This window comes from Ictalurus punctatus, chromosome 10 (genome assembly GCF_001660625.3).
Source record: "Ictalurus punctatus breed USDA103 chromosome 10, Coco_2.0, whole genome shotgun sequence".
Lineage (NCBI taxonomy): Eukaryota > Metazoa > Chordata > Actinopteri > Siluriformes > Ictaluridae > Ictalurus > Ictalurus punctatus.
This window is the reverse complement of record NC_030425.2, coordinates 9,082,846-9,110,181: the sequence shown is the minus strand read 5'-3', so window position 1 is coordinate 9,110,181 and position 27,336 is coordinate 9,082,846. Positions and strand designations below refer to the sequence as shown.

The 27,336-nt window shown below is 38.5% G+C and overlaps 3 protein-coding genes across 5 annotated transcripts in view; all 3 read left to right on the top strand.

The window, feature by feature from the left end:
- The first annotated feature begins 822 nt into the window (after positions 1 to 822).
- On the top strand, positions 823 to 12,146 carry r3hdm4 (R3H domain containing 4). Its single transcript, XM_017478758.1, has 8 exons — positions 823 to 1,015; positions 4,084 to 4,238; positions 4,532 to 4,650; positions 4,728 to 4,845; positions 5,143 to 5,222; positions 5,346 to 5,431; positions 5,550 to 5,605; positions 9,697 to 12,146. The coding sequence occupies exons 1-8, from the start codon at positions 969 to 971 to the stop codon at positions 9,798 to 9,800; spliced, it is 765 nt and encodes a 254-aa protein (XP_017334247.1). The 5' UTR covers positions 823 to 968; the 3' UTR covers positions 9,801 to 12,146.
- Positions 12,147 to 14,733: 2,587 nt separating this feature from the next.
- On the top strand, positions 14,734 to 19,761 carry LOC108271284 (G-protein coupled receptor 54). The gene is made up of 5 exons (XM_017478757.3): positions 14,734 to 15,706; positions 16,471 to 16,595; positions 16,944 to 17,079; positions 18,097 to 18,335; positions 18,858 to 19,761. The coding sequence occupies exons 1-5, from the start codon at positions 15,487 to 15,489 to the stop codon at positions 19,203 to 19,205; spliced, it is 1,068 nt and encodes a 355-aa protein (XP_017334246.1). The 5' UTR covers positions 14,734 to 15,486; the 3' UTR covers positions 19,206 to 19,761.
- A 2,347-nt stretch (positions 19,762 to 22,108) lies between these two features.
- arid3a (AT rich interactive domain 3A (BRIGHT-like)) overlaps positions 22,109 to 27,336 on the top strand; it is a 37,490-nt gene continuing 32,262 nt past the window's right edge. Inside the window, exon 1 of one of the 3 annotated variants that reach the window (XM_017478325.3) lies at positions 22,109 to 22,388. The gene's annotated coding sequence lies outside the window, so the exon portion shown is untranslated. Of the gene's footprint in view, positions 22,851 to 27,336 lie in introns of all 3 variants that reach the window. The other 2 variants (XM_017478322.3, XM_017478323.3) reach the window with 2 other exon arrangements.

The window sequence follows — 27,336 nt, the reverse complement described above, 5'->3', positions numbered from 1 at the left end:
AGGAAACTCATGTGGGCAAGGGGAGAACATGCCAAAGTCCTCATACCCTGCTGAAAACAAAACAAAACAATGGAAACCATCACAGAAATTCTACTAGTTTAAACTACAAATTGTATTACAATCCATCACCTAACCATCAAAACCATTACCATTATTAGTCTTTAATGCTATCCACCACACATAACAGGCCACCAACAGATGGCAACAAATTACCAGTAGAGACCAACAGTGACCGTTACAGTTTCCACTAAAATCAGTGCAATTCCCATTATAACCATTAAAACCACAAATCCTATGAAGGTTTCTATTGAGTTTTTTTTTTTTTTTTCCAGCAGGGTAAACAGTGAGCCGAGCTCGGGAGAAAGGAAACAAAGTCTACAAATGCCACACCGTAGACAAGTTACATTTAAGAAAATAACACAACAGCAAGAAAAGCAGAAAATCTCAAACATTCACTGAACAACTCAGTTAAGTGATCAGTAACCTGACCCTGTCCAGGGTGTACCCCGCCTTGTGCCCAATGCTCCCTGGGATAGGCTTCAGGTTCCCTGTGACCCTGAAAAGGATAAGCGGTATACAAGATGGATGGATGGATAAGTAAACTGGTATAAAACTACCAGCTGGTAAAGATGGTCTACCAACCCAGTCTGTGTTCTAGCACTTGGTAGCTGGGTTTTCCCACCAGGAAATGGGTTAAAAATAACAATTAACACAAATTCTGAATGAATAAAGAGCTATAGCATCTGTCTGTACCCAAACAATGTGTTTTAACCAAGTAGCTGGCTACAATAAAGTGGTCAGAAAGTATCAAATAGTTGATACTGTAGCTCTGAGTGAATTGACTGCATTCTGTTTGATCTGGCAACCCGCTTGGCTGGTTTTCTCAGCTAGTTAGCCTTCAAGGCGTCTTGTGAACATAGGATTCAGAATTGACTTCAGTTTAATTTTATTTAATCGTGTCGCTCGAGATGGTTGTGCTTAACAGTAACGCCAACAATGAAGAACACGATATAATGTGAGTAACTGGGTTTGTTATTAATATATCTTGGCCTTGTTGTTGTTGACAACAAGATAGCTAGCACCTAGCAGACGCTAGCTTGGCTAGTAATAAGCTTGGTAGGTAGGTCATCAAGGCGTTATAATGCATATTATTTGTGTAATTGAGGCTTGGGTTAAAAATGTATATATTTAAGAAAAAATAAATCGTGCAAAATATGTGTCTGCTGTTTAAATGACGCCACATTAGAAAGCAGGTAATTAATGAGCTAGTGCTTAGTTATGTTTTTATTGGTAACAATAGTATGAATGATAAATGTCATGCAACCCAGCCAGTTTATTTAATAAGCAAAAAAAAAAAAAACCTAATTAACCTTGTAATTAGAAATCTAAAGAGATCCCCCAGTCTACTGGATCAACTGCTGTTGTCTTTAAATGTGCTTTATAGACCAATTTGACGTGACTGCAGAAGAAAACAGGTCAAGGCGTTTCCTCTGATCTGGCTTGTTTATGACTGAGTGCTTGACTGATGTAACGTTCATTATCTCTAGATATTCTACACTCAGAGCTCATTGTATTGCATGGACGTTTTAATGTACGCTAAGATCATAAATCAAGGTCTATTCTAAGCCCTGGTAAAGAGCTAAAAATACACCCTGATGGCCATGGTCATTTATAAACAAACAAAACCAAGGCAGGTGGCTGTACAAAGCAGGGAGTCAGAAATGCTGCAGATTTCATTATATTATATTCCCACTTGCACGTAAAGTCTCCCCAAGAACATATTATTGTTTACCATATACTTTAATAAATTATTCATTCAGTGTCCTAGTAACTACCAAGACAGCACTGGAACATCTCTATGCATTAATTAAGACTTAAATTTAAAATTTTAATCTCTACACCCTGTTTATAAATCCATGGACCTTTTATATCATCCTTAGTAGAGAAGCACCAATACAAAATTTCTCAGCCAATTCCGATAGCCGATTATTCGGCGCGATATCGGCCGATACCGATGGCCGATTATTCGGTGCGATATCGGCCGATACCGATGGCCGATTATTCGGTGCGATATCGGCCGATACCGATGGCCGATTATTCGGCGCGATATCGGCTGATACCTATGGCCGATTATTCGGCGCGATATCGGCCGATACCGATGGCCGATTATTCGGAATTATATAGGCCGATGCCGATGGCTGATTATTCGGAGTGATATTGGCCAATGCCGATAGCCGATTATTCAGAGTGATATTGGCCGATAACGGTCATACAGAGTGATATCGGTAGATACTGATGACCGATTATTCGGAGTGATATCTGCCGATAGCCGATTATTCGGAGTGATATCGGCTGATACAATAGCCGATTATTCGGAGTGATATCGGCCGATGCCCATGGCCGATTATCCGGAGTGACATCGGCCGATGGCCGATTATTCGGAGCGACATTGGCCGATGGCCGATTATTCGGAGTGACATTGGCCGATGGCCGATTATTCGGAGTGACATTGGCCGATGGCCGATTATTCGGAGTGACATCGGCCGATGGCCGATTATTCGGAGTGACATTGGCTGATGGCCGATTATTCGGAGTGACATTGGCCGATGGCCGATTATTCGGAGTGATATCGGTCGATGCTGATAACCGATTATTCAGAGTGATCTCGGCCGATAGCGATGGCCGACCATTCGGAGTGATCTCGGCCGATAACGATGGCCGATTATTCGGAGTGATATCGGTCGATAACGATCATTCGGAGTGATATCGGTAGATACTGATAACCGATTATTCGGAGTGGTATCGGCCGATAACGATAACCGATTATTCAGGGTATCATAAACAGAAAACGCATTGCTCTAACATTAACACATGAACTGGAACTATATGGAACATGAACTGGAAATATATAATATCAACTTTTTATATATTAACATTAACTGGATATGAAATACACTACTCTACAAATATATTTTTCTGTGCAATATATACGCTTTTGTCGATTCATCTTCATTTAAATCTTTCAGCGGTGTACTGCCGCTTTAATTCAGCGCGAGTAGCGCGGCACAAAAAAATTTGACTCAACAACGAAACTCCCTCTTCACTGCTGCAGCATCTGGTGTACAATTTTATCAGTGCACAGATTACAGAAATTACAAACTGCAGTTTTGTCGTCATTCCACACAAGAGATCTCATCTTTACACACAGCACGAAATCGTGTTTTCCCACCCTCTTTTGATTGACAGGATATAATCGTCCCTGATCATCAGATGTTTTTCTCTGAGGTTTTGATTCTCAGGGAACCTGCTTCAAGAAGGCTGCATGCAAAGACTAGGCTGTGTACTACTTTTTGCACAGAGGTTTCAACAACATTTGTGTGTTTAATTAGTAAGTGATGTGATGCAGTGTTCAGAGAATCTAATCTCAGTTTTTCTACTAAATTTGTTCACTGTATGAGCCGTTATGCTGAGGCTTGATTTCTACTAGTTTGCAGACTATAGTGTACAAATTCTGTTTATTCGTTAAATAATAATGGTTACTTTGTTGCATAGCAACAAGCCACTTGTGGTGAATCTTTTCTGTGGCAATAGAAAAGGCCGATATTACACATAGGTATTGTAGATTTTTTTGTCATTTCTTTGCGTTAGTTCTTGTAAATTGTTGCATAAAATCAGTGGAACGCTTAAGATTACCTATGTTTTATTTGGGACAACCGTCTTGTACTATTGATTAACTTTACAGTACACTTACAGTACATGATAGCTTCACTCGATAAAAGGGCCTGTAATGTAGACTACCGGTCAAAAGTTTAGAGACACTCAACTGAAATGTTTCTCATGATCTTAAAAACCTTTTGATCTGATGGTGTATGATTAAATGTGTGAAATCGGTGTTGTAGACAAAAATATAATTGTGCCGACATATTCATTTCTTTCATTAGAAAACTAACATTTTATTTACGAGAAATATTTTTTTTAAATGGATGACTTTGAGCGAAATATTCCAAAAAGCATAGCTAATAATCTAGCACCTTGAGATATTAATTCTAGACTGATGAAGTCTCTTTTTTTCCTTTTTCTTAGCCTGATTGAAGAGCGCTGCTCCTCGTTGCCCAGCTCTCCTGCCAAACGGGTGTCTCCAGCCAAACGGAAGCAGTTCTTTATAAGCCAGGCCATAAGGAACTCTGACCTTACACCCAAAGCCAAGGGTAAAAAAAGCTTGAGAAGACTGGAGAACAGTAAGTGCTTTTTAAATTATTATTATTATTATTATTATTATTATTATTTTAAATCTCCTTTGGTTTGGCGTATCTTTGCAGTAGAGCAAGCATGTATTACATACATTGAATGTATTACATACATCACTGAATGGCTTCATGACAATACAAGCATACTCATCTGATTATTTGTTCTGAAATCTTTCAAATGATGAAACTATGAGATGTGCTGTGCTCAACTAGAGCCACGATCGATCTTTAAGATTGTACATAGTTTTTCTTTTCTTTTTCAATTTGTTTCAACGAATAAATAGCTCGCTACCTGGATAATCTCCTGGAGCGGGACGAGTGCTCCAAAGATGAGACCGAAGTACACGAGACTGCCTCGCCGTCTATTTTCACTGAAGCATGCACCAATGGACATTATGTGAAGGTACAGCATCCTGTTCCAGTGATTCAATTTCAGTATGTTCTAGTGTCTTTAAAATAGCCTTTCCCCATCTCTCTCAGTACTGGAGTGACTTCATGAACCGCTCAGGAGAGGAGCAGGAGAAACTGTTGGCCCTGCTGGATGAAGAGACAACAAGACAGAGTAACTCTAGCAAGGCCCCAAAAGACCAGAGAGAGTGTGAGGCTTCACTCACTCCTCACCTATTTACATGAATAAACTGTTATGTTGTGGCCAGAGGTAGCTCAGCCGTTGAGGATTTTCGCTAGACCAGCAGAGTTAACGTTTCATTTCTGTGACTGACAGAAAGCCATCGCTGGGCCCTTGAGCAAGGCCCTTAACTTTTTGTTTGGATAAGATCATCTAGCAATTGCATATGTATATGTGTATGTATGTACGTATGTATATTATGTGCTCATATTATTCTTTGCTAACCATTTATCATGGTAATCAGCAATTTTATTTTTTCTCCATCAGTGAACTCTGCCGCTCAGGAATGCTTCCAAAGAATTGATCGGAAGTTGCGTGCAACATTGAAACGCAAACACATTCCCAAAGTGAGTCCTAGTTTTTTCTGTAAATTACACTATACTGTGATTGTTATTAGACAAAAAACAATATCCAGTACACATGTTGTCTGTGCTCATATCATGTACGCTGTATAAACTGTCCCTTTAAAGACTACATTGGAACTTCTGGAGAGTGACCTGCTGACCTTTTTTGAAGCCCACCCGCAATCTATATATGTCGCCAAACTTAGCAACAGGTATGTTTGCCTAATAGCAATGATGGGGTCAGTAATAGTTTCTTGTATTTTATGTAGGAAAATGCAACATTTATTAAGCGTTCAATTCAGTGTTTCATTCATAACATGTTTATACCAGTTTTGAGAGACTGTTGCTTCATGCCATTTGCCAGTACATGGACCTCGCTTCAGCCAGTAAGTCGATCAAACATTTGTGTGTTTCTCCTGCTAGCCTTCTTTCCACTGAGGAACCTTATCTCAGGAACTTAAATCCTGGAACTTTGGAGCTCTAAGTCTTAGCTTACAACTAAGAGTTCTACTAAGACTACATTCTCCAGTCTTATCCAAAAAAGATCCAATGACAAATATGCTTAGAAGATTCTAAAATTTCCTAGGTAAAAGTGTCTTTATAAAATCGCCAACAACTTTATAAACTGGCATAATAAAATGACATGCAATATTTTGCATCGGGGAGTTACAGTCCTGTACGTTTAAGCCTCAGACCCACAACCATAGAAACAATATATGACATTTACTAGTTAATTGTAGTATTACTAAATCAGGAAGAGTAAAAAAAATGTAGCACAATTATACACTCACTGAGCACTTTATTAGGAACACTATGCTAATACTCAGTAGGGCTTCACTTTGCTCTCAAAACAGCCTCGATTCTTCATGGCACGGATTCCACAAGATGTTGGAAAATTTCCTTTGAGATTCTGGTCCATGTTGAAATTCCTGCAGATTTTTCAGCTGCACTTTCATGCTGTGAATCTCCCGCTCTCCCACATCCCAAAGGTGATCTACTGGATTCAGATCCGGTGACTGGGAAGACCACTGAAGAACACTGAACTCACTGTCATGTTCATGAAACCAGTTTGAGACAACATTTGCTTTGTGACGTGGTGCATTATCATGCAGGAAGTAGCCATTAGAAGATGGGAAATTGTGGGCATGAATGGATGCACATGCTCAGCAACAAAACTCAAATAGTTTGTGGTATTCAAGCGATTAACAGGCCCAAAGTGTGCCAAGAAGACATTCCCCACACCATTACACCACCTCCACCAGTCTGGACTGTTGACACAAGGCAGGTTGGGTTCATGGATTCATGCTGTTGGTGCCAAATTCTGACCCTCATGGATTCTATACAGAATTGTGTGTGAAAATCCCAGGAGATCAGCAGTTATAGAAATACTCAAACCAGCCCGTCTGATACCGGCAACCCATGCCACAGTCAAAATCACTGATATCACATTTTCCCCATTCTGATGGCTGATGTGAATGTTACCTGAAGCTTCTGGCCCGTATCTGCTTGATTTGATCCACTGCTGCTGCCAGATGATTGGCTGATTAGATAATTGCATGAAAGAGTAGGTGTACAGGTGTTCCTAATAAAGTTCTCAGTGGGTGTATGATCTGTATCTCTATTTGATTTTTTTTTCTTTCTTTCTTTTTTTTTTTTTTTTTTGGCTCTGACAGTTCCAGATCGCTCCAGTTCATAACTGGGGCTGTTTTTTGTAATCCTGTTGTTACAGGGTTTTTTGTTTTGTTCATGCTTGTGATATTTAGTTGGTTCTAGTTCCCAAAAATGTATATAGACTATGCATTATGTGAATGCATTACGCAGTTCCAAACTTCTTGTTAATGAACGTGGTCTTTCTTTGTCCCGCGAGCTTCATATTCCGTCCCCTCCGAAAGTATTGGAACAGCAAGGCCAATTCTATTTTTTTTTTCTCTATACATTTTGGTTTGAGATCAAAAGATGAATGAGACAGTAGATCAGAATTTCAGCTTTAATGTACTCATATGTACATCTAGATGGGTTAAACAATTTAAATCATGGCATCTTTGTTGGCAGACCCCACTGACATCACCAAACTGTTGCATTTTTCTTTAGCTTCTTTCAGTTGTATGTTTTGTTGTTTTTCTCCCTTCAGTCTCTCCTTCAGGAGGTGAAGAGCTGCTCAACTGGGTTAAGGTCTGGTGATTGACTCGGCCAGTGTAAAACCTTCCACTTTCCCCCTCGATAATGTCCTTTGTTGAGTTGGCAGTGACCCTAACCCTAACCCTTGCTGCATGATAAAGTTCCTCCCAATTAGATTGGGTGCATTTCTGTGTAAATTGGCAGACAGATTATTTCTGTAGAGTTCTGAATTCATTCTGCTGCTACCATCATGAGTTCCATCATCAATAAAGATTAGTGATCCTGTTCCAGAAGCAGCCATGCAAGCCCAAGCCATGATACTACCTCCACCATGTTTCGCAGATGAGCTTGAGTATGTTTTGGATCATGAGCAGATCCTTTCCTTTCTCCACACTTTGGCCTTTCCATCAGTTTGGTAGAGGTTAATCTTGTTTAAAGAAAATTTGTGACTCGTATTTCTTGTGAATTCTAATCTGGCTTTTTGATTCTTACTGCTGATGAGTGGTTTGTATCATGTGGTATGGCCTCTATATTTCTGCTCTTGAAATCTTCTTTGAATGATGGATTGTGATACCTTCACCCCTGCCCTGTGGAGGTTGTTGGTGTCACTAACTGTTGTTTTTGGGTTTTTCTTCACAGCTCTCACACTGACTACGTTTACATGGACAGCAACACACCCACCGCTTCAAGCAGTTGTCTATTAGCACGTATAGCATGACAAATAATTAACTGCACTTAAAGCGTTCGTAAAAAAACAAACAAAACAAAAACCACCCAAAACTGCATACGGTACCATAACGAAGACGAACTGTATGTTGATACGTGAAGTTCTGGAGGGACGTCGGACGGCGTGGCGCGGTGACGTAATGATGCAGGCTGTTAATCTAATTATGTTCTAAAACATTTAAAACGTGTACATGACAGGAGTATTCTAAAAGCGCCTCATGTAAACACCTTAATCACAATATTATCTTACTCAGATTAAGGTCAATAATTAGATTACTGCTGTCCTTGTAAACGTAGTCATAGACAACTGCTTGAAGCGGTGGGTGCGTCCCAAATCGCGTACTTACCGTCTATATAGTAGCCGAGATACATGTATTTTTCCCCACTACAGGCCTATAGTAGGAAAGTATGCGACTTGGGACACAGCCGAACTCTTTTGTTCGCCGTAAAACGTAAAACTGCTGTGTGTGACCATGTCCTGTCGCAAAATGCGGTGAAAACTCTCACACGACGTTCATAATGTGATTAAGGTGTTTACATGTCTGTAATGCACGTCCATAATGCGACTAAAACAGGAGTACTCCACCTGTCTTAATTAGATTATTGCTTACTTCAATTATGACCTTAATTAGATTAAGGTAAGTAAAAATTGCTCTTTACATGGTAGTTTCTTAATTAGAGTATGGTCTTAATCGGATTAAGAGTGGATTATTGTTGTCCATGTAAACGCAACTAGTGTTTCTGTCATCAGCTGCTGTTGTTTCCCTTGGCTGACCCATTCGGTGTCTGTTGCTCAGGACACCAGTGGTTTCTTTCTTTTTCAGGACATTCCAAATTGTTGTATTGGCTATGCCCAATGTTTGTGCAATGGCTCTGATAGATTTTCCCTGTGTTTTCAGCTTCAAAATGGCTTTTCTCCCATAGACAGCTCTCTGCTCTTCATGTTTGTTTAGCTTTTTTTCCTAACAAATGCAGTTTTCACAGGTGAAACCCAGGGCTCAAACCAAGAGTAGACATTCAGAGCTATTAAATCTTTAGACAGTCAATGTAACAGGGCACACCTGGGCAGCAAGAAACACCTATCAGTCATATGTTCATATGTTTTGATCGCTTGAAAAAAATGGGTGGGTTCAAACAAAAGGTGCCACGTTCTAAGTTGTTTAACACATCTAGATGTAAATATGAGGACATGAAAGCTGAAATTCTGATCTATCATCTCCTATTCAGATTTTGATCTCAAACCAAAATGTCTTCAATGTATGCCAGGAAAAATTGACCGAAAGTTAAAAACTTTAAAATTTAAAAACCTCATGCTCACACGACTTTTATTTCGCCCTGGTGCACACGTGTAGTCTCGACCAGCTTTCAAAAAAGAAAAGAAAAAAAACACTGATTAGTCAGCCGCCTGTATTTGTATCCATTTAGAACACATATTTGTTATACAGTAGGTTACGTCCTTACAAAGTAATGATGTATAACTGTCAATATGAGCCCAAAGAGTTGTGTTCTAGGGTTTGAGTTCCTGGTCAGGTTCTGGCACCAGATTTTGTCTTGAGTCGAAAGGCTATTCATGATTGACAATGCATGATTTAATAGACAGAATGATACATTACTAACATGTCTTATATCACAGGCACTGACTGTAATGGCGCACGACAGACAAAGGTTGTGAATAAGCAAGAGGAGTTCCTCCCTCCTTCACCATTGCTCTCAGCTTATTTGGAGCAGAGGAGCTGAGAGGAGGAGAGTATTCCTGCACTGCCACCCAAACTGGCCAATATGAATCGTAGAAGCAGCTTTAAATAAACAGTCTGTGTTCCTCGCCTCTACCAGTGACAAAAGAACGCCTTTGTTTTAGAGAGTGTGTCACTATGTTCTGTAATAGGCTCATGCACTTGCCATTTGGACTTTAAGTAGACTTTTAAACGACGCACAAAAATCCAGTATAAATTCAGAATATTGTCCTGACAGATGTACAGTTTTGTCATAAAGGGCTTTTATTGGTGCTATCATTAAATATTAATGATTGGTTTTTACTACAAAAACAAATCACACACAGTTCATAAAATGATCCTGGTTTTCATGATGCTTTTTAAAAATGTACTAAGCTTTATTTGGTAGTTGGTTCGTTTTTTTTTCTCTTTTTCTCAACCACACTGTTTTGTACATTCTGGCTTATGAAATCTTGTATAAATCTTGCATGAGTAGAAGGAAAAAAAATATTTGCAAATACCCTGCTGATGACATCTTGAAGTATCTCAGATGTATCTGCAGCAGCGACACAGCTGATAGATTTTAGTGTAGTCAAACTTGTCTTCTTACCATAGTGTTTCTGCTTTCTCACAACTATACTGAGGGTATTGTTGAAACTAATCTTGATTAATTTAGAGATTTTTCAGTTTCGAATGTAATGGTCTAGCATACGTACATGTGGCTCAGGCTGTCAAAGTGAAAGGTGTAGAAAAACACTTTTGGCCATGCTAATTGTTAGTGGATAAAAGAGTTGAAATGAACTCAGTAGTACTTGCAGTTTTATTTCATTACTCGCTGTCCATACATAATGTACCGATGGATAACTGCCATTTTTAATGCTTTAATAATTTAATCTTAATCTTATATTTATGCAGACATTCTCATGAAATTATGTATGGTAGAAATGGTGATGTTATCGTAGTCAAAAACTGTGCCATATGTTGTGCTTTATACTTTTGAAATTTTTGTTAAATTATAGTAAATTAGTATTTAAAGTAAATCCTAGAATCCAACAGTTTACAATGCAGAAATTCGAATATAAGTTCTTTGTTTGGTACTGATAATGGTGGACGTCATTGACGTTATAGTTCGAGTTAAGGAAGCCTCCAAGGCGTGTGACGTCAATAAACCCGCATTACTTGTTAATGTTGTTAATGTCCCTGTTGTCACTTGGTCATGAAACTGATAAAAAAAAAAGCCAAACCAATTTGCACTTACAACTATGCCTTACACGTGCATGCCGATTTGTCAGCGATGTGTTTTTTCATGTCATACGTATATAGAGCAAGAGTCGCTGTGGTTTACATTGCGAGGAGAAAGAATGTGGAGAGACCTGACCAATCAGGGCGTTGGTGTTGCAAACCAAATTGTATAGGTGTACGGTTGCTCATTTTCTCAGGCACCAAACCTCATGAATGTGGATTTCTGTACACATTGAACACATTTTTATTCACACAAAGCCAGGTGTTCCATATTTTTCTTTAGATGCAACAACAACAAAAAAAAACTGGGCTTTGGGGCCGTTGTAGAATATCTACACTTGTGTGCTATTGTTATTGTGTATATAATATACTGGATAAACAGTGGGGTTCAAAAGTCTGAGACCACATTGAAAATCTGTTTTTTTCACATTGAATTTTTTTTTTTTTAAATTGGAAATAAACAAAAGGTTTTTTAGAATTTTTTATTATTTAAAACAAAGAATGTAAATGTTCGATATCTTGAGTATTTAATATTCAAGATTCTGCACTATTTCTTGGTCCGTATTTAAATGTAAGTGAATTTATATTGATCATGATAACTTCTTTGTACAGAACATCAAAGATTTTCCTCATGCCTGATCTCTTCTATTAAACGTGTTCAAATGACACTGATGATGGATTTGACCTAAAATGGATCGTAAGGTTTTGCACACACTTGTGTGGAGTCCATGCCAGCTCGAGTGCACACTGTCATTAAAGCAAAAAGAGGACGTACTGAACACAAAGACATTTATGTAAATATTTCAGAGTCCACTTTTTCACTCAAGTTCTTGTCCATAATGTCATTTGTAATGGAAATTGTGGTGTTCAATTAGAAAAGAACACAACAGTAGAAGCATTTTCATTAGTGTTCTCAGATTTTTGGACCCCACTGTATGTATAGGTAGTTAGCATCATTCACTGTAAAACCAAGAATGCTTCAGTGTGCATCTTTAGATGTGTGACAAATAGGAAAATGACTCTTGTTAAGATGATTTCATATGTATATGGCCATTGTGTGATGGGTGCAAGCCATGAATGACTGTCTGTACCTACAGTTGAATAAATACTCGGTCACCTTAGTCTTGAATATTTGGTGTTCGTTGTTATTTACTCTCACAGTAGCCATGTAGTGCTGTCCAAGTTTTACTGATTTATTACAAACTGAAATATTTTAAAGGCCTGAAAGTTTTAATGTTTTTGTAACTACAAACACACACATAATTTCTTGAGCAGTGTCACAGAGGCGGTAGCCGTTACAAAGTAATATCCACTATGAGAAACAGCCGTGTACTGGATCTAGAAGATTTACGTATCCATATTTCTCCACTCCTTTGATGAATGTAGAATAATTAATTTGCTGTTTCATAAATGCTTTGATTTGACATTTTTATCTTTATATATTTAAAATTCCTGGAGATTTTGAGCTTTAAAAATTGTGATATAAATAACAGTCATTATACCACAGCACATTGTTGAACTCTCAAATCAGATTGGTCAGAAGATGTCGATTTATTTACTGTTACAGCAGGCTCTGATTGGTACCTGCTGCGAGGCAAATTAGAGGGTTTTTTTTAATTGAACAAATAGTATTAATATGTCCATGAAACCATCCATTTTCTATACCACTTATTCTACTGGGTCGTGGGGAACTTGGAGCCTATCCTAGGGAGCATCAGGCACATGGTGGGGTACACCCTGGACAGGGTGCCACTCACATACACATTCAAACACCCATTCATACACTACAGACACGCCAATCAGCCTACCATGCATATCTTTGGACTGGAGGAAAAACCCGGAGTACCTGGAGGAAACCCTGCATCATGGGGAGAACATGCAAACTCTGTACACACAGGACACGGCGGGAATCGATCCCCAAACCCTGGAGGTGTGAGGTGAACGTGCTAACCATTAAGCCACTGTCCGCCCGTCATTTTATTTGTATGATGGATGCTGCACAAGGATCTAAGACTAATAATAAATGGATTTTTTTAAACCTTTCCTTTATTGTTATTTGATAAAGTATAAATCCTGCAGTACGGTTCTTCGAAAATTTGATAGATTGAATAAACAATGTCTATGAACTGGGGACTTGTGATGTCCCAGAAAATGATCTGAAACATAATGAGCTCAGTGGCAGTGCCTAAGGTGTCACTTTAGTGGGAAGTAGAGCTCCAAAGCTGGCTAAAATACCTGACTTCCATGGCCTCTTTCTCGAATGCACTGTAGATCTCAGAGGAGCAGGTTGCTGTCATTTGAAAGCTACTGAAGATCTCAGATCTTTTTTTGCAGTTATAACGAGGTTGTTGTGATCTGCGGAAGGCTCTTCACAAGTGGAGATGATTCCTATTTTGGTAATGGCACAGGCTCTCCATGAACGAACACAATCATGTGACCAGTCCACTCTCTCTATATTTTAACTCTATAAATGTCAGTGTCCCCTTGTGACATCAGAGTAGCACACAGCCACTCTCATGGGAATGATGAAAATACAGTATCAACAAACTAGCAGCAGAAACAAACATTGCACACAAGCACTTTCTTTTAGTGCAAATTTTACTATGAAACGTATATCAGTAAAGAAAGTGACATATTAGGTAACAGACCTCTTTTCAGACATAAAAAACATAATGAAGGCTGCTGGGTTTTGCTGCAAGAAAAGAAGCAAAACGACAGAGTCTCCAGAAGAACTATGGCAGATTCTCCAAGACACTCAGCGAAACGTACCAGCTGATTTCCTTATAAAACTGCACAAATTGTAACTTCTTTTTTTTAAAGGCAAAGCTCTGACACACCAAATAATGACTTTCTTTAGTTTATTACTGTTTACTGCTCTTTATAGCATTTTTTAAATTTATTTGGAAACGTTTAATTTGATTCTTTTTGAAGGCATCTTTGCTTTACAGCATTTATTTGCATGTGCCTTTGTCTTTTGTACAGTACTGTATATAAATAGAAACATACAGTATAATGTGTTTCAGGACAGGTAAATATACACTCGCTGAGCACTTCATTATACTTTAGGTACACCTATTCATTCATGCAGTTATCCAATCAGCCAATCGTGTGGCAGCACTACAATACATGAAATCATGCAGATACGGACATACTTTTGACTGTGGCATGGGTTGCCGGTATCAGACGGGCTGGTTTGAGTATTTCTATAACTGCTGACCTCCTGTAATTTTCACATACAACAGTCTCTAGAGTTTACTCTGAATTGAACAAAAAAGAAAAAAGGTCCAGTGAGCGGCAGTTCTGTGGACGGAAACGCCTTTTTGATGAAAGAGGTCAGCGGAGAATGACCAGACTGGTTCTAGCTGACAGAAAGGCTACGGTAACTCAGATAAACATTCTGTATAATTTTGGTGAGCAGAAAAGCATCTCAGAACGCACAACACTTCCAACATTGATGTGGATGGGCTACAATAGCAGAAGACCAAGTCGGGTTCCACTTCTGTCAGACAAGAACAGAAAGCTGAGGCCGCAGTGGACTCAGACTCACCAACACTGGAAAAACATAGCCTGGTCTGATGAATCTCGATTTCTGCTGAGGCACACAGATGATAGGGTCAGAATGAATCCATGGACCCAACCTGCCTTATGTCAACAGTCCAGGCTGGTGGAGGTGGTGTAATGGTGTGGGGAATGTTTTCTTGGCACAGTTTAGGCCTGTTAATACTCAATCAATCATCGCTTGAATACCACAAACTATTTGAGTTTTGTTGCTGAGCATGTGCATCCATTCATGCCCACAATTTCCCATCTTCTAATGGCTACTTCCAGCATGATAATGCACCACGTCACATAGCAAAAGTCGTCTCAAACTGGTTTCATGAACATGACAGTGAGTTCAGTGTTCTTCAGTGGTCTTCCCAGTCACCGGATCTGAATCCAGTAGATCACCTTTGGGATGTGGGAGAGCGGGAGATTCACAGCATGAAAGTGCAGCTGAAAAATCTGCAGGAATGTCAACATGGACCAGAATCTCAAAGGAAAGTTTCCAACATCTTGTGGAATCCATGCCCTGAAGAATTGAGGCTGTTTTGAGAGCAAAGTGAAGCCCTACTGAGTATTAGCATAGTGTTCCTAATAAAGTGCTCAGTGAGTGTATTTTATAATGCTGAATTTTTCATAACACAGGAACGCGTAGGCTACAATCCGCCATCCAGAACGAATCGGTTAAGGAGGAAGAGTGAATCAAACTAAAAGATTCGAATCATTAAAAAGATTCGTTTTGTAACACCCCCCTGCTCTCGTGTCCTTCACAGCGGCTCAAATAAGCGCGCGCTTGGACTTCAGAAAAACACCTCAGAGACTCTAAGACCAGTGTCATGGCGGTACAGCAGTGGCACATCACTTTCCTCACAATATTGTGATTACAATTAGCACTGGTGCCAGTTAGGGATTTTAAAACTAATTCTACAATGAATGATTCAGTTAATTCTACCAATGAGTCTTGTCCTGTCGTGTCTGTGTGTGAGGAGGACATGCTCATCATTCCTGCGGTTCCTTACCTGCTGGACGCCTGGCTCGTGCCGCTGGTCTTCGCCCTCATCATGGTGGTGGGACTGTTTGGAAATTCACTGGTTCTCTTTGTGATTTCTAAACACAAGAAAATGTGGACAGCGACAAATATCTATATAGGTGAGAGTTCTTTATTTCTTTCTTTATAACCTTATTTAACTCTTTCATGCATACATTATTTTTAACACACACACACACACACACACCATTTTTTAAATATCACATATTAAAAAGTAAATGGACATGGTCCATGTGTATGAATGAAAAAAATAATAATTAAACATTATTTTAAAAAGAATGTTAACACTTGGGTCTAAAATAGGCTATTTAAGGTTGAGTACCAAACTTATGGAGAATTTCATATTTGAACAAAATGAAGCAGTATTCTTAGCATGTACAACATTCAAAATGAACATGTACAAAATTCAAAATGAACATGTACAAAATTAACGGGTACAAAATTAAATACATTTGTAAAAAAGTGAAGATGTTTTTTTGGAGTATGGTACAAACATAATTTGGGATTGTGTGTGGAAGGTTTGTGAAGATATGTAAGACATGCTACACTGAGAACAGCAAATAGTCTAGACACGAACAGACATCGGGATAACGGTTTATATTCAATTACGATAATGTTCAAAGAAGTGATTTGGAGGTGCTTTACATCTTACATTTAAAAAAAAGAAGAAGAAGAAAAAAGAACAGGCTTAGAATGACTACTTATACATTTGGATAACCACTGTGCATGAAAGGATTCATTTTTCTATTTAGGCTATTCACAGAGATTTAATGCAACGAGTGTAGATTGTTGTGCTGTTGCTTTTTCCCTTGAACTAAACCTTAGCCTGAATAATAAGATGAAGTTCAATATATTTCCTCTGCAGCGAACCTGGCGATGACCGACATCACCTTTCTGGTTTGCTGTGTGCCTTTCACTGCAGTGCTTTATCCTTTACCAAGCTGGATCTTTGGAAATTTCATGTGTAAATTTGTCAGCTACATCCAACAGGTCGGTTTCTGCCCTCATATGTGTAGTTCAGTTATCCCAAAATAAAATGTTTCGTAAACTGTTTCCTAAATATCCCGGACAGCGCATTGTTGTTGCAAATAATGAACCGGATTGCTTGTACTTACTTTGGGTCTCATGTTCTGCTCTATTTAGCAGTCACTATTCACTGACCCAGGTCATATATTTAAGAATTACTGCAATACAGTTTTAACTACTAAATACACTCACTGCAGAGGTGTTCCTAATAAAGTGACCAGCGAGTGTATTTAGTATTGCACTGCAGTAAATTGTAGTTTAGTAGTAAATGTATTTCATATGTTTATTTCTTGTTGTGTACATCTGTGATAGGTCTCTGCACAGGCCACTTGTGTAACCCTGACAGTGATGAGTGTGGATCGCTGGTATGTCACTGTGTATCCGCTACGCTCCTTGCAGTGTCGCACGCCGAGAGTTGCCACTGTGGTGAATCTGGGAATCTGGATAGGTCTGCAGTTTTCTCCTCACTCAGGACTATTTCACTTACTGCAATCAGTGTAACCCTGAAGGAAAAATCCACCCTGAATAACTTGCATGTTAATCTTTAATATTAACAGGATCTTCAGTGGCAAGATTTGTGTTGTATTGAAATTGTGAGTTTTTTTAGTTTAAACGTCTTTCATCGACATGTTGGTTGGCGGTTTCCTACGTCACTTACAATGTCCTTCGACTGATAGTGGTGCAATGGGATTTAGGCCTTGCTTCATCTCTAGATAAAGATGGCAATGCAGCAGTGCTTTAATCCTTTAGCGTGTCTACTTCTCTCGCCACCTCATCTGTACATTCTGCGCAAACACCTCAGTTTCAAAAGCTTCAACTTTCATGCCAATCCTGACGTCAACGCTATCGTACTTGTCACCACATAGATCGCGAACTAGCCAAGCCCCCCTATAGGAGATCCCACCCCCCGTACTATATAAATGTAACTGTATCTAACAAGCCGAGACTCTGCTGTAACTCGGTGTCATGTAGCTGCATTGCCTTCTGGAACGTTCTAGAGTCCAACATTTGCTGTTTCCACTGTTGTTAAAACATTGCTGAAAAATGGTGAGTAAAGGTACGTTCACACGTACAGTGACTCGCAGCGACAAAGCAACCAGAGACCATTCATTTTTCAATGAGAGCTGGCGACATGAGCGACAGCAACCGTTGGTGTCTAGATGTGGGCGTGTCAAGCGGTGAGACAAAGTAACATTTGCAGCAACTTGGTGCAGCGACTCTCAGTGGAAGTGAAGACAGTAGAGCGCACGAGAGCCGTGAGCTGCCATGTTGCCTGCGAGTTTGAATTGGTTCCTGGACCCAGACAGTCTGGCCCTTGTGCTTCCTCTGCAGATAGATGGCCTCAGTGGCTAAGTCCTCTTTACTTGACCTGTTACCAGTAGACATTTAAAATGACCTGATTGACTGATTTACATTTCTGCTTATCTAGCTGTAAAATCAGTGTGACCTGTGTTGTCTTGTTCAGGATCTTTCTTGGTGTCTCTGCCAGTGCCACTGTACACTAGGACTTTAGCTGGAGAATGGTTTGGTCCTCAGGTATTCTGCGCTGAGATTTTCCCCACAACAGCTCACAAGAAAGCCTTCATCCTGTACAACTTCCTGGCTGTGTATATGCTCCCACTGGTGACAATCTGTGTGTGTTATCTGGTCATGGTGTACCAGATGGGCCGGCCAGCTGTGGAGCCTGTCGACAATAATTATCAGGTAAGATCATTTGTCAAGCCATAATGTTGTGTACATTAAGTGTAGGGTTGCTGTATTACACGTTTTAATGGTATAGTTACATCATTCATCAGGAAGACATGTAGGATCGCATTGCAGATAAAAATCAAATTTAATCAGTGTGTATTATAATATATTTCAGTGTATAGATCTGTTATGCCCACATTTTGCATAGATTTCTATACATTTAGCATCTAGTAACTGAAATGCGCATGATGGCTTGATTAGATAGATTGCATTATGTATTGCTGATGTAATAATTATTCACTCAAGTTTATGTATTTAAAAACAAGCTGCACTGGATGTTTCTCACTTGTAGGCCAAGGGTGCGACACTTACTTTGTATTTTTAAAAAATATATATTTCTGATGTTCCTGAGATGAGTTGCAAAGCACCTGTAAGATTATACTGTAATGTCCTTCAAGACTGCTAATTTCTAAAAAATCTAGGTTTTAAAAGTCTGCCAAATATCTTTTTTTTTTCTGCATATCTGTGACTTATCAGCTCCAGGTTCAGACAGAGCGCAGCGCTGCTATGAGAGCCAAAGTGTCCCGTATGGTGCTGGTGATTGTACAGCTGTTTATTCTGTGCTGGGGTCCCATCCAGCTGTTCATCCTGGCACAGGCATTTAGCCCACACTTCCGTCAGGACTATTACACATACAAAGTGAAGATATGGGCACACTGCATGTCTTATAGCAACTCGTGCATTAATCCCATAGTCTACGCCTTCATGGGTGCCAACTTCCGCAAGGCCTTCAAGAAAGCTTGTCATTGCTGTTTCAAACAGCGGGTAACCGTCGCCCAACAGCCAAACGCAAACGGAAACACTGAGATGCACTATGTGTCATAGTGTATGTGTGGAGAAGGACATTTGACCTTGTGGGGACATTTGGCTGGTCTCCATGAGGGAAACCAACATTTATTTATTTATTTGTTTGTTTGTTTATTTATTTATTTTACAAAGACTGCAGCTTTTATCACAAAAACTAAAAGAGCCAAAAGGTTTAGGTTAAGGATATATTTTTTAGGTTTAAGTGCAGTAGTAATGGGACGTACATCAGATGCCCATTAATGCTGACTTTTTATTACACTAAATTTAAAGTTTAATTCGTAACTTAAAGTACGAATAGGTGCAAGTGAGTCTTTTACCAAGAGGCTACTTTGAAAACGGATGGGTGTATTGAAATTATTTGGCTGTGGAGGAAGAAGACAGCGAAATGCCATTAGACATAATGTATTCTACTTCTCTTGGGTTATTTCAAATAATATGGACTAGTATACAGATATCAACACTTTAAAAAAGTAACTTATTATGTACAGAAAAATAACTGGAAATTTGTGATTTCTGCAGTGATGATTTGCAAATATGGATGTCAAGAATTGGATGTGAAATAAATAATTTGAGACTGTTTATATGTTTTGGTCTGGCTTATTTTCAGAAATCCCTATCCCTAGTAATTAGACTATAGTGTTAACCAGTGAAAGCTGCTGTGTTGACTGTTTTATGCCCATCTTTAGTATGATTTCAGTGTGTATTTATTTTATTTCTGTGCGGAACTAGATCATTTTTATTCGTTTACACTTGTTCATGAACTCGACTGTTTAGATGTTTAGAAAACACGAGTAGCGCATGCTGGTCTTTTCTAATTGGCTTTAAATATACAGTTTATTAGTATTATAAAATCTATGATTTATTAGTCAAATAAATCTTGTCTGTTTCATTTCTCCAACTTTATCTGTTAGGGGTGTTTCTCCCAGCACAGTCCAGCACTGAAGTCTGGATGGTTTCACTCTCCAGTAGGTGGTGCCATAAAACCAACAACCTCTGATGGCAATGAAAAAGTACAATAACAGCACCGAATCACCAACTATAAGTAAAATGAAATAAAGCAATATTAAAGTTGAACTAAAACACACAGAAATAAGCAAACATGTATGAATAAGGAAAAAAATATATAAATAGTTTCTGTTGAATCAAATATATTTCTGTTAAAAAAATAAAAGCAAAACATTTATTTATTTATCCTGATTAAAATATTTGCATTTCTGTGTAAATTATCCCGAGCTTGGGTTACTGTCTGTGTGGAGTTTCTGTGCATGTTCTCTCCATGTCCATTTGGGTTTCCTCGTGCCATTAGGTGGATTGGCTAAGATGAATTGCCCCAAAGTGTGAATGAGAGTGAGAATGTGTGTACATAGTGCTGTGTGATGGACTGGATGTATTCCCTCGTCATGGACAGTATTCCTGGGATTGACATCAGATCCACCATAACCCTGACCAGGAAAACACGGTTACTGATAGTGAGTGAGTGATATCTGATAAACAGTTCTACTCAACACCACTTTTATGTTGTGGTAGTTCATTATTACTCTTCACACACATACATGCACTTTAGCCCTTTACTGCATGGTGTTGCCATATGGAAACAATTAATTTATCTCCAATTTCTACTATTTTCCATTGTAACTGGAAAAGGGGGGGGGGGGGGGGCTTTAACTTTGAGATAACAAAAAAAATGCCATGGCACATGACCAGCACTTCCTTTTCTGCAACCACATGGCATAGTGAAGGTCATCATCAATATTTAGGCAGCTACTTCAAGGAAAAAGGTAACATATATTTTTGTCATTTAAACAAGTTTATATATTTTGAGTATTTTGTAAAATGTTAAAATGTCATTGTTGCCATATGACATCATGTGATAATGGAACTGCGGTAGTCATGAATTGAAAAAGGCCTACACTGCAAAAAAGACACTCGGCTTCTCTAATAGTATATTTCTTTTTTTTTAACATTCAAAGTAAGAAAAACTGTTGTAGTTTCATTGCAACTTATTTTCTACATTTTATGCTCCCAGAAAGAGAATTAAGAATTCAAGAGAAATAATTAAACAGATACTTCACCCAAAACAGAAGATATAACTTTTACGTGCTTACTAGATGAGAACAAACTCTGCAACTTATAGTCTGGAAAATACAGTAAATTAATTTCATACATTTTATGTTATTTTTGACTATATGATACTTTCCACCACTGCACATTGTTGCCATAGGGCAACAATTTACTAACTACGCCTCCCTAAAACTAATTCAAGTAATAAAAATTCATTAGAACATTTTTTTATTTGAAAGTACTAATTCATGAGGGTTAGGGTAGAGGGTTAATGCATATTAATTGTGTTACAAAAAGCCTATACAGATCAGAATCAAGCATTTAGATTCTGCATTTGTTTGCAATATTTGTCAAATTGTGAAATTAATTATTTTTTTAATGAAATTAATGTTGACCTGCCATATATCTAAATGAGAATCAGTAAGCGCCAAAATCATATTGAGCCAAATTCCCATAATTTATCCTACTTTTTAGCAAATATTAAGTAAATGTAATAAAATATATTGATTATATCAGGATTACTTAACAAAATTGACAAGGTTCCTTTCCACTTCAGCACGAATGCTGCTGACAGCAGGAAACATTTAGGGAACGTCACTAAATTCCAGCTCTACTATAAAACGTTAATTATAACCGTGCCACACATCACAGAAAATCTCCAAGCCACTGGTTTGACCCGCAGCACTACGGGTTGCTGTTTTGTATGGGAGACAATTAAACCTTCTTAAATAGCAATTACGCAGACAGTCCTTTTTCCTTCCCGCATTCAACAAAACCTGTCATTCGCAGACGTTCCCTAAGTGATCAAGCTGACAAGGCCGGCCTCGTCTGATTCACAAGTTTGGAATTTGCATCTAAATGCTGTATGTCAACCAATGATTTGACGCAACGGCTGAGGACACACCTCAGATTAGTCAAAGATGCCTCAATACGACCAAATTACCTCGTATGTTCAAATCAAACCGAATTAACCTTGTGTTAGCGTGGTACGTAGAGGTGAAGACGTTAAACTGTAGATCTCAATCTAGTTGAAATATTGACTAGGCGCAAGCGCGTCACGAGCGCCTCGTTTTCACGGGGAAATCAGGAATGTCTCTTCCGGTTCCCAAGAGTGCGAAAAACAAAACGGAAGTTGAATTGGTAAGGGTTTTATTTCAGTTCCTAAATCCGTATACGTGTATTTGCTGGTTTAATAAGCCGTGCTTGTTGCTTTATATATTTATTTCAGTTGTTATATGGTTATTGTTTAACTACTGGTGTGGAACTCGTTTACCCCTAGTAGCATGATCGGTTGCGATGGTTACGTACAAAAAAAAAAAAAAAAAAAAAAAAAAAAAAAAAGGAGAAAAGATGTACACACACACCACGGCAGTGAATAGTGTCTGAACAGTAGTCGGGCTGTTTCGTGAGGTTGTATGGCTTGCTGGTGTACTATTTTAACACACAACGTCTTACTACGATAAGCGGTTTTGGACAGTATATTTATATAGCCCTGCCCTTTTGGCCAGCGCGAACCGGCTGACAAAGCTCTTACTCCGGCTGTATATTAAAATTAAGACCTCGTGTCAACCCTTTATGGAGGAATTCAGGGGCATTTCAGAGGTAAGATATCTTTTAGACTGGAAAAAAAGAACAGTTGAAAGGTGTTTGTTAGCGCAGTTGTAATGTCCGTAGTTAGTAAGTCGCTTATCATTGGTTATTCGGTTGGGGAAGTGGAGTATTGATTGTTGGTGTAGTTTGCACTCTTTTTCACAAAGATTAAAAAGATAAACTTTTCATCCGGTGGGGAGGGAGAAGAAAAGAAACCTAGTGTGAAGTTTTAGATGAGGGAAAAGCTTGACATGGGTAGCATAGACTACCTTGCGTATTTCTTAACATGTATATAGTTCGTGTGATATTAGCTTACAGGGATTACTATAGGCTATAAATGTGTAATATAGAGATAACTGGACGAGATGTCAAGCTGTCCTGTTTCTGTCGTCTATGTATACTTTATATATATATATATATATATATATATATATATATATATATATATATATATATATATATTACAGTCGTAACAATTTGACGTAAGCACAAGAGAATGTCAGGAAGCCCTAAGGTATGTGAGCTCCACGTGGTCTGTCTGCCTACTTCTGGCAATTTTACACACACACACACACTACTTATTGCATGAGTTATATATATATATATATATATATATATATATATATATATATATATATATATATATATGCACACACACACCAATTAGTAAATATATATACATGTACACACCAGTCATAAAATGTGCATTATGTAGTGCCTAAATCTGCGCCCTACCTTGTTTTTTCTTGTGCAATCTTTGCTGTAACTAACTAGGAATGCGTATATAGGAAATGTTTCTTGTTTTGTGTTCATCAGCACTTGTATTTGCCCACTTCCTGCTAAGTTTACACAGCACATCATGGCTTATGGTCTGGAGTAGGTTCAAGCCAGGGGTGGACTTTACCATTAGGCAAAGGTCGGTAATTGCAACGGGTTATGCAAACTAATGGCCCCAAAACGCTGCGTAAACCTTATGTTTAAGAAACGTGGTTTTTTTTTTTTTATTTTAATTTTTTTTTTAAACTTTTTGCTAGTACATTTCTGTTTTTTTTTTCTTCTTAAAATCCATACGCTAAAATGCCGTCAGAGTGCTTACTTCAGGAGAGGCGTGTTGTGGGCTGGGTGTGGTGGTCCGCTCTGGTCCAGAAAGTCCAGTGTCCCTGATTATTGCTATTAATGCTAAATAACATACTGAAAAATTTAATATCGACGTTAAGACTCTTAAATGAGGGCCCCATTCCCCATTTTATTTATTTATTTATTTGTTTGTTTGTCTAGGGCCCCCCAAATCGCTAAATCTGCCCCTGGGTCCAGCAGTGCCTTCCTCAATTCTTTCATAGTTTCAATCAGTATTATTGTTGTTGTTTGTTTTTGTTTCCTGATGAAAAGTCCTCGTCAGAGATATCAGATTTGCCCTGATGTACATCTTTTAGACTTGCTTTTATCATTTCTGATCGCGAATGCGTCACAAATCTCTTATGTGATAACTCCTGAAAATAATTGAGTCAAGATTTGGTGATCTGGTTCACTCAATTCGTCATTTCTACTGCTTTTGACCTAAGCTGCTTTAAATATAGCGATAGAGAGTACCGGTGCAGTGTTGGTGCTATTGTTTGAAAATATGTTTATATGTGCAGTCTTTTGTTCCTGACCAATTGCGAAACAAGGCTCATGTATGTGACTGGATCTCGGTGGATTAGGAGCATGTGGCTAGAGATCAAGTTGAGGTCTTTAAGAGCCAGGGTGCATAATGAAGGCTGTCTAATGAATGGCGTGCCTTGTTAAAAGTGCATACATCTCTCGACCAGGCTTGTTCATGCAGTGATGCGTGGAATGTATTCAGATGTCAGACGTGGCCTTTTTAATAATGGCGACGTGTTTGCCATAAGTCAAACATCAATGGTGCATTTTGTAGTAGCAAGCAAATCGGCATAAATTAATAAGAATGAAATCAAAGAGCGGTTACAACGAAACCTGCAGAATATACAGTACTGTGCGGAAGTCTTAGGCACACAAAAATAATGAAATTAAATGTTTCTCCGTTTTAAAAAAACACTATAAAGAACAGTAATAAATGAAACAAAGGCAATATTTGGTGTGATGACCCTTTGCTTTAAAAAAAAAAAAAAGAGTCTCAGGTAGAATTAGTGCAGTTTTATAAGGAAAATAACTGACGTTTTATTGAGCCTCTTGCAGAACCAGAGCCGGCTCTTCTGGAGACTTTGACTGTCGCACTCGCTTCTTATTTTTGCAACAAAATCCAGCAGACGTCATAATTTTTTTTATCTGAAAAATGTCTCCTAAAAAGTTTTTGTACTGACTCGATAATGTAGGAGTCATAAAATATAAAAATCTCTAACAAAGTTTGTACTAAAATAAAAAATATGGTGCCTAAGACTTTTGCACAGTACTGTAGATATCACAAGTTCCTGGGGTTAGCTTTGTATTTGTAACACGTCTCGTAAGCGGATTTGCAGTTTCTCTGCGTTCTGTCGTTTCATTCTGCCTACACCTGGGCTTTTACATTTTCGGTGGGACGAGCAACCGTCTTTCTCTATTCTTTTTTCTATATTCAAAAAAATTGTTCTTGGGTTTCGGTTTGACTTCGCAGTATCACACTGTACTCCTGATACTGATTTTGTATGTTTGGACATTCTGTCCTCATGCGATCATTTCCTGAGAAACCTGTGGGGATATGAACGTGATTCAAAACAAAAGTGAGAAGTCGATCTGTGAGAGATCCGAGCCGGAGGAAAAATGAGTATCTACAGGGCATTTGAGTGTATAAAAGGTTTTCTGTAATGCACAATAATAACTGAATTGTTATCAGTGTGAATAATTGACTGTCTGCAGCTGTGGGTTAGACTCTCGACAGGTCCAGTTGAGGGGAAACTCCGCAATGTATGAGAATTTTTCCAAATGAAGAATCTTGTTGATTCGCTGTCTGAAAAACTGGCTGAGGGACTTTTGCCTAATCTAACTTTGTTATTCAAATAAAGCCGACGTCTGGGGAAGAAAACTTGCCTACGTAGTATTTGTTTCTTAGCCAAGAGAGTGCCATCACCCCCCGCCCCCCACCCCACACACACACTCTGAAAGACAGGTGGTGTGTGTGTGTGGTTTTACAAAGTGATAAGAATTAGTACATGAGAACAGTAGGTGCTTGGCTTTTTGCCCTGAGGTTCTTTACATCATTCCATCTGTTACGTTCAAGGCCAACTACCTTCAAGCCAATCTGATTTCTGGGTTTTTTTTAAAGGATTGCAAATCCTCAATGAAGCTGGCTGAACAGGTTTCCACTTGGCATGTTACCGGGCATCAGATTTCTGGTCCAGCAGCTCTTGGAGGTGTCAGAGGCTGTGTTTAGACACAACTGTGTGTGTGTGTGTGTGTATATGCTTGCTTGCTTCTGATATATAGCTGATTAACTGAATAACCATTACGAGATGATCTATGTTTGAGACAGAAGGTTAATGCTGATTAAGGTGTGTGCATGATTTACTGCTGCGGTAGGAAGTCAAGTGGCTTGGCTGTGACGAAAATAATCCACACGTTTGAGGGTTTTGGCACGGTATCTCTCTCCTCCTGCCAACAAACAGCGAGGTGGTAAGCAGTGATTTTTTTTGCTCTTCGGGAGCAAAAAATTTCCTTAGGCAAATGCGGTTGCATTCTGCGCTTACAACGCTGTTGATGTATAAAGGAAAAGTCAGGCGGGCTGGAAATTTTATATATATAACATATCTATCTCTGTCTGTATCTCTCTCTCTCTCTCTGTCTATATCTTCCTCTGTCTGTCTCTCTCTCTCTCTCTCTCTCTCTCTCTCTATATATATATATATATATATATATATATATATATATATATATATATATATATATATATATATATATATTTCTTTCTGTCTGTCCCTCTGTATCTCTCGCTGTATCTCTCTCTGTATCTCTCTGTCTATCTCTCTCTCTCTCTTTATCTCTCTCTCTCTCTCTCTGTATCTCTCTCTCTGTGTGTATATGTATATATATATATATATATATATATATATATATATATATATATATATATATATATATATATATATATATATATATATATATAATCTGTCTCTCTCTCTCTCTTTATCTCTCTCTCTGTCTCTGTCTCTCTCTCTATCTCTCTGTATCTCTCTCTGTCTGTATATGTATATGTACATATATATATATATATATATATATATATATATATATATATATATATATATATATATATATATATATATATATATATATATATATATATATCTCTCTATCTCTCTCTCTCTTTATCTCTCTCTCTCACTCTCTCTCTCTGTATCTCTCTGTCTATATCTCTCTCTTTATCTCTCTCTCTCTCTCTCTTTCTCTCTCTCTCTGTATCTCTCTCTGTCTATATCACTCTCTCTCTATTTCTCTCTCTCTCTCTCTCTCTCTCTCTCTCTCTCTCTCTCTCTCTCTCTCTCTCTCTCTCTAGCAACAGTGTAGA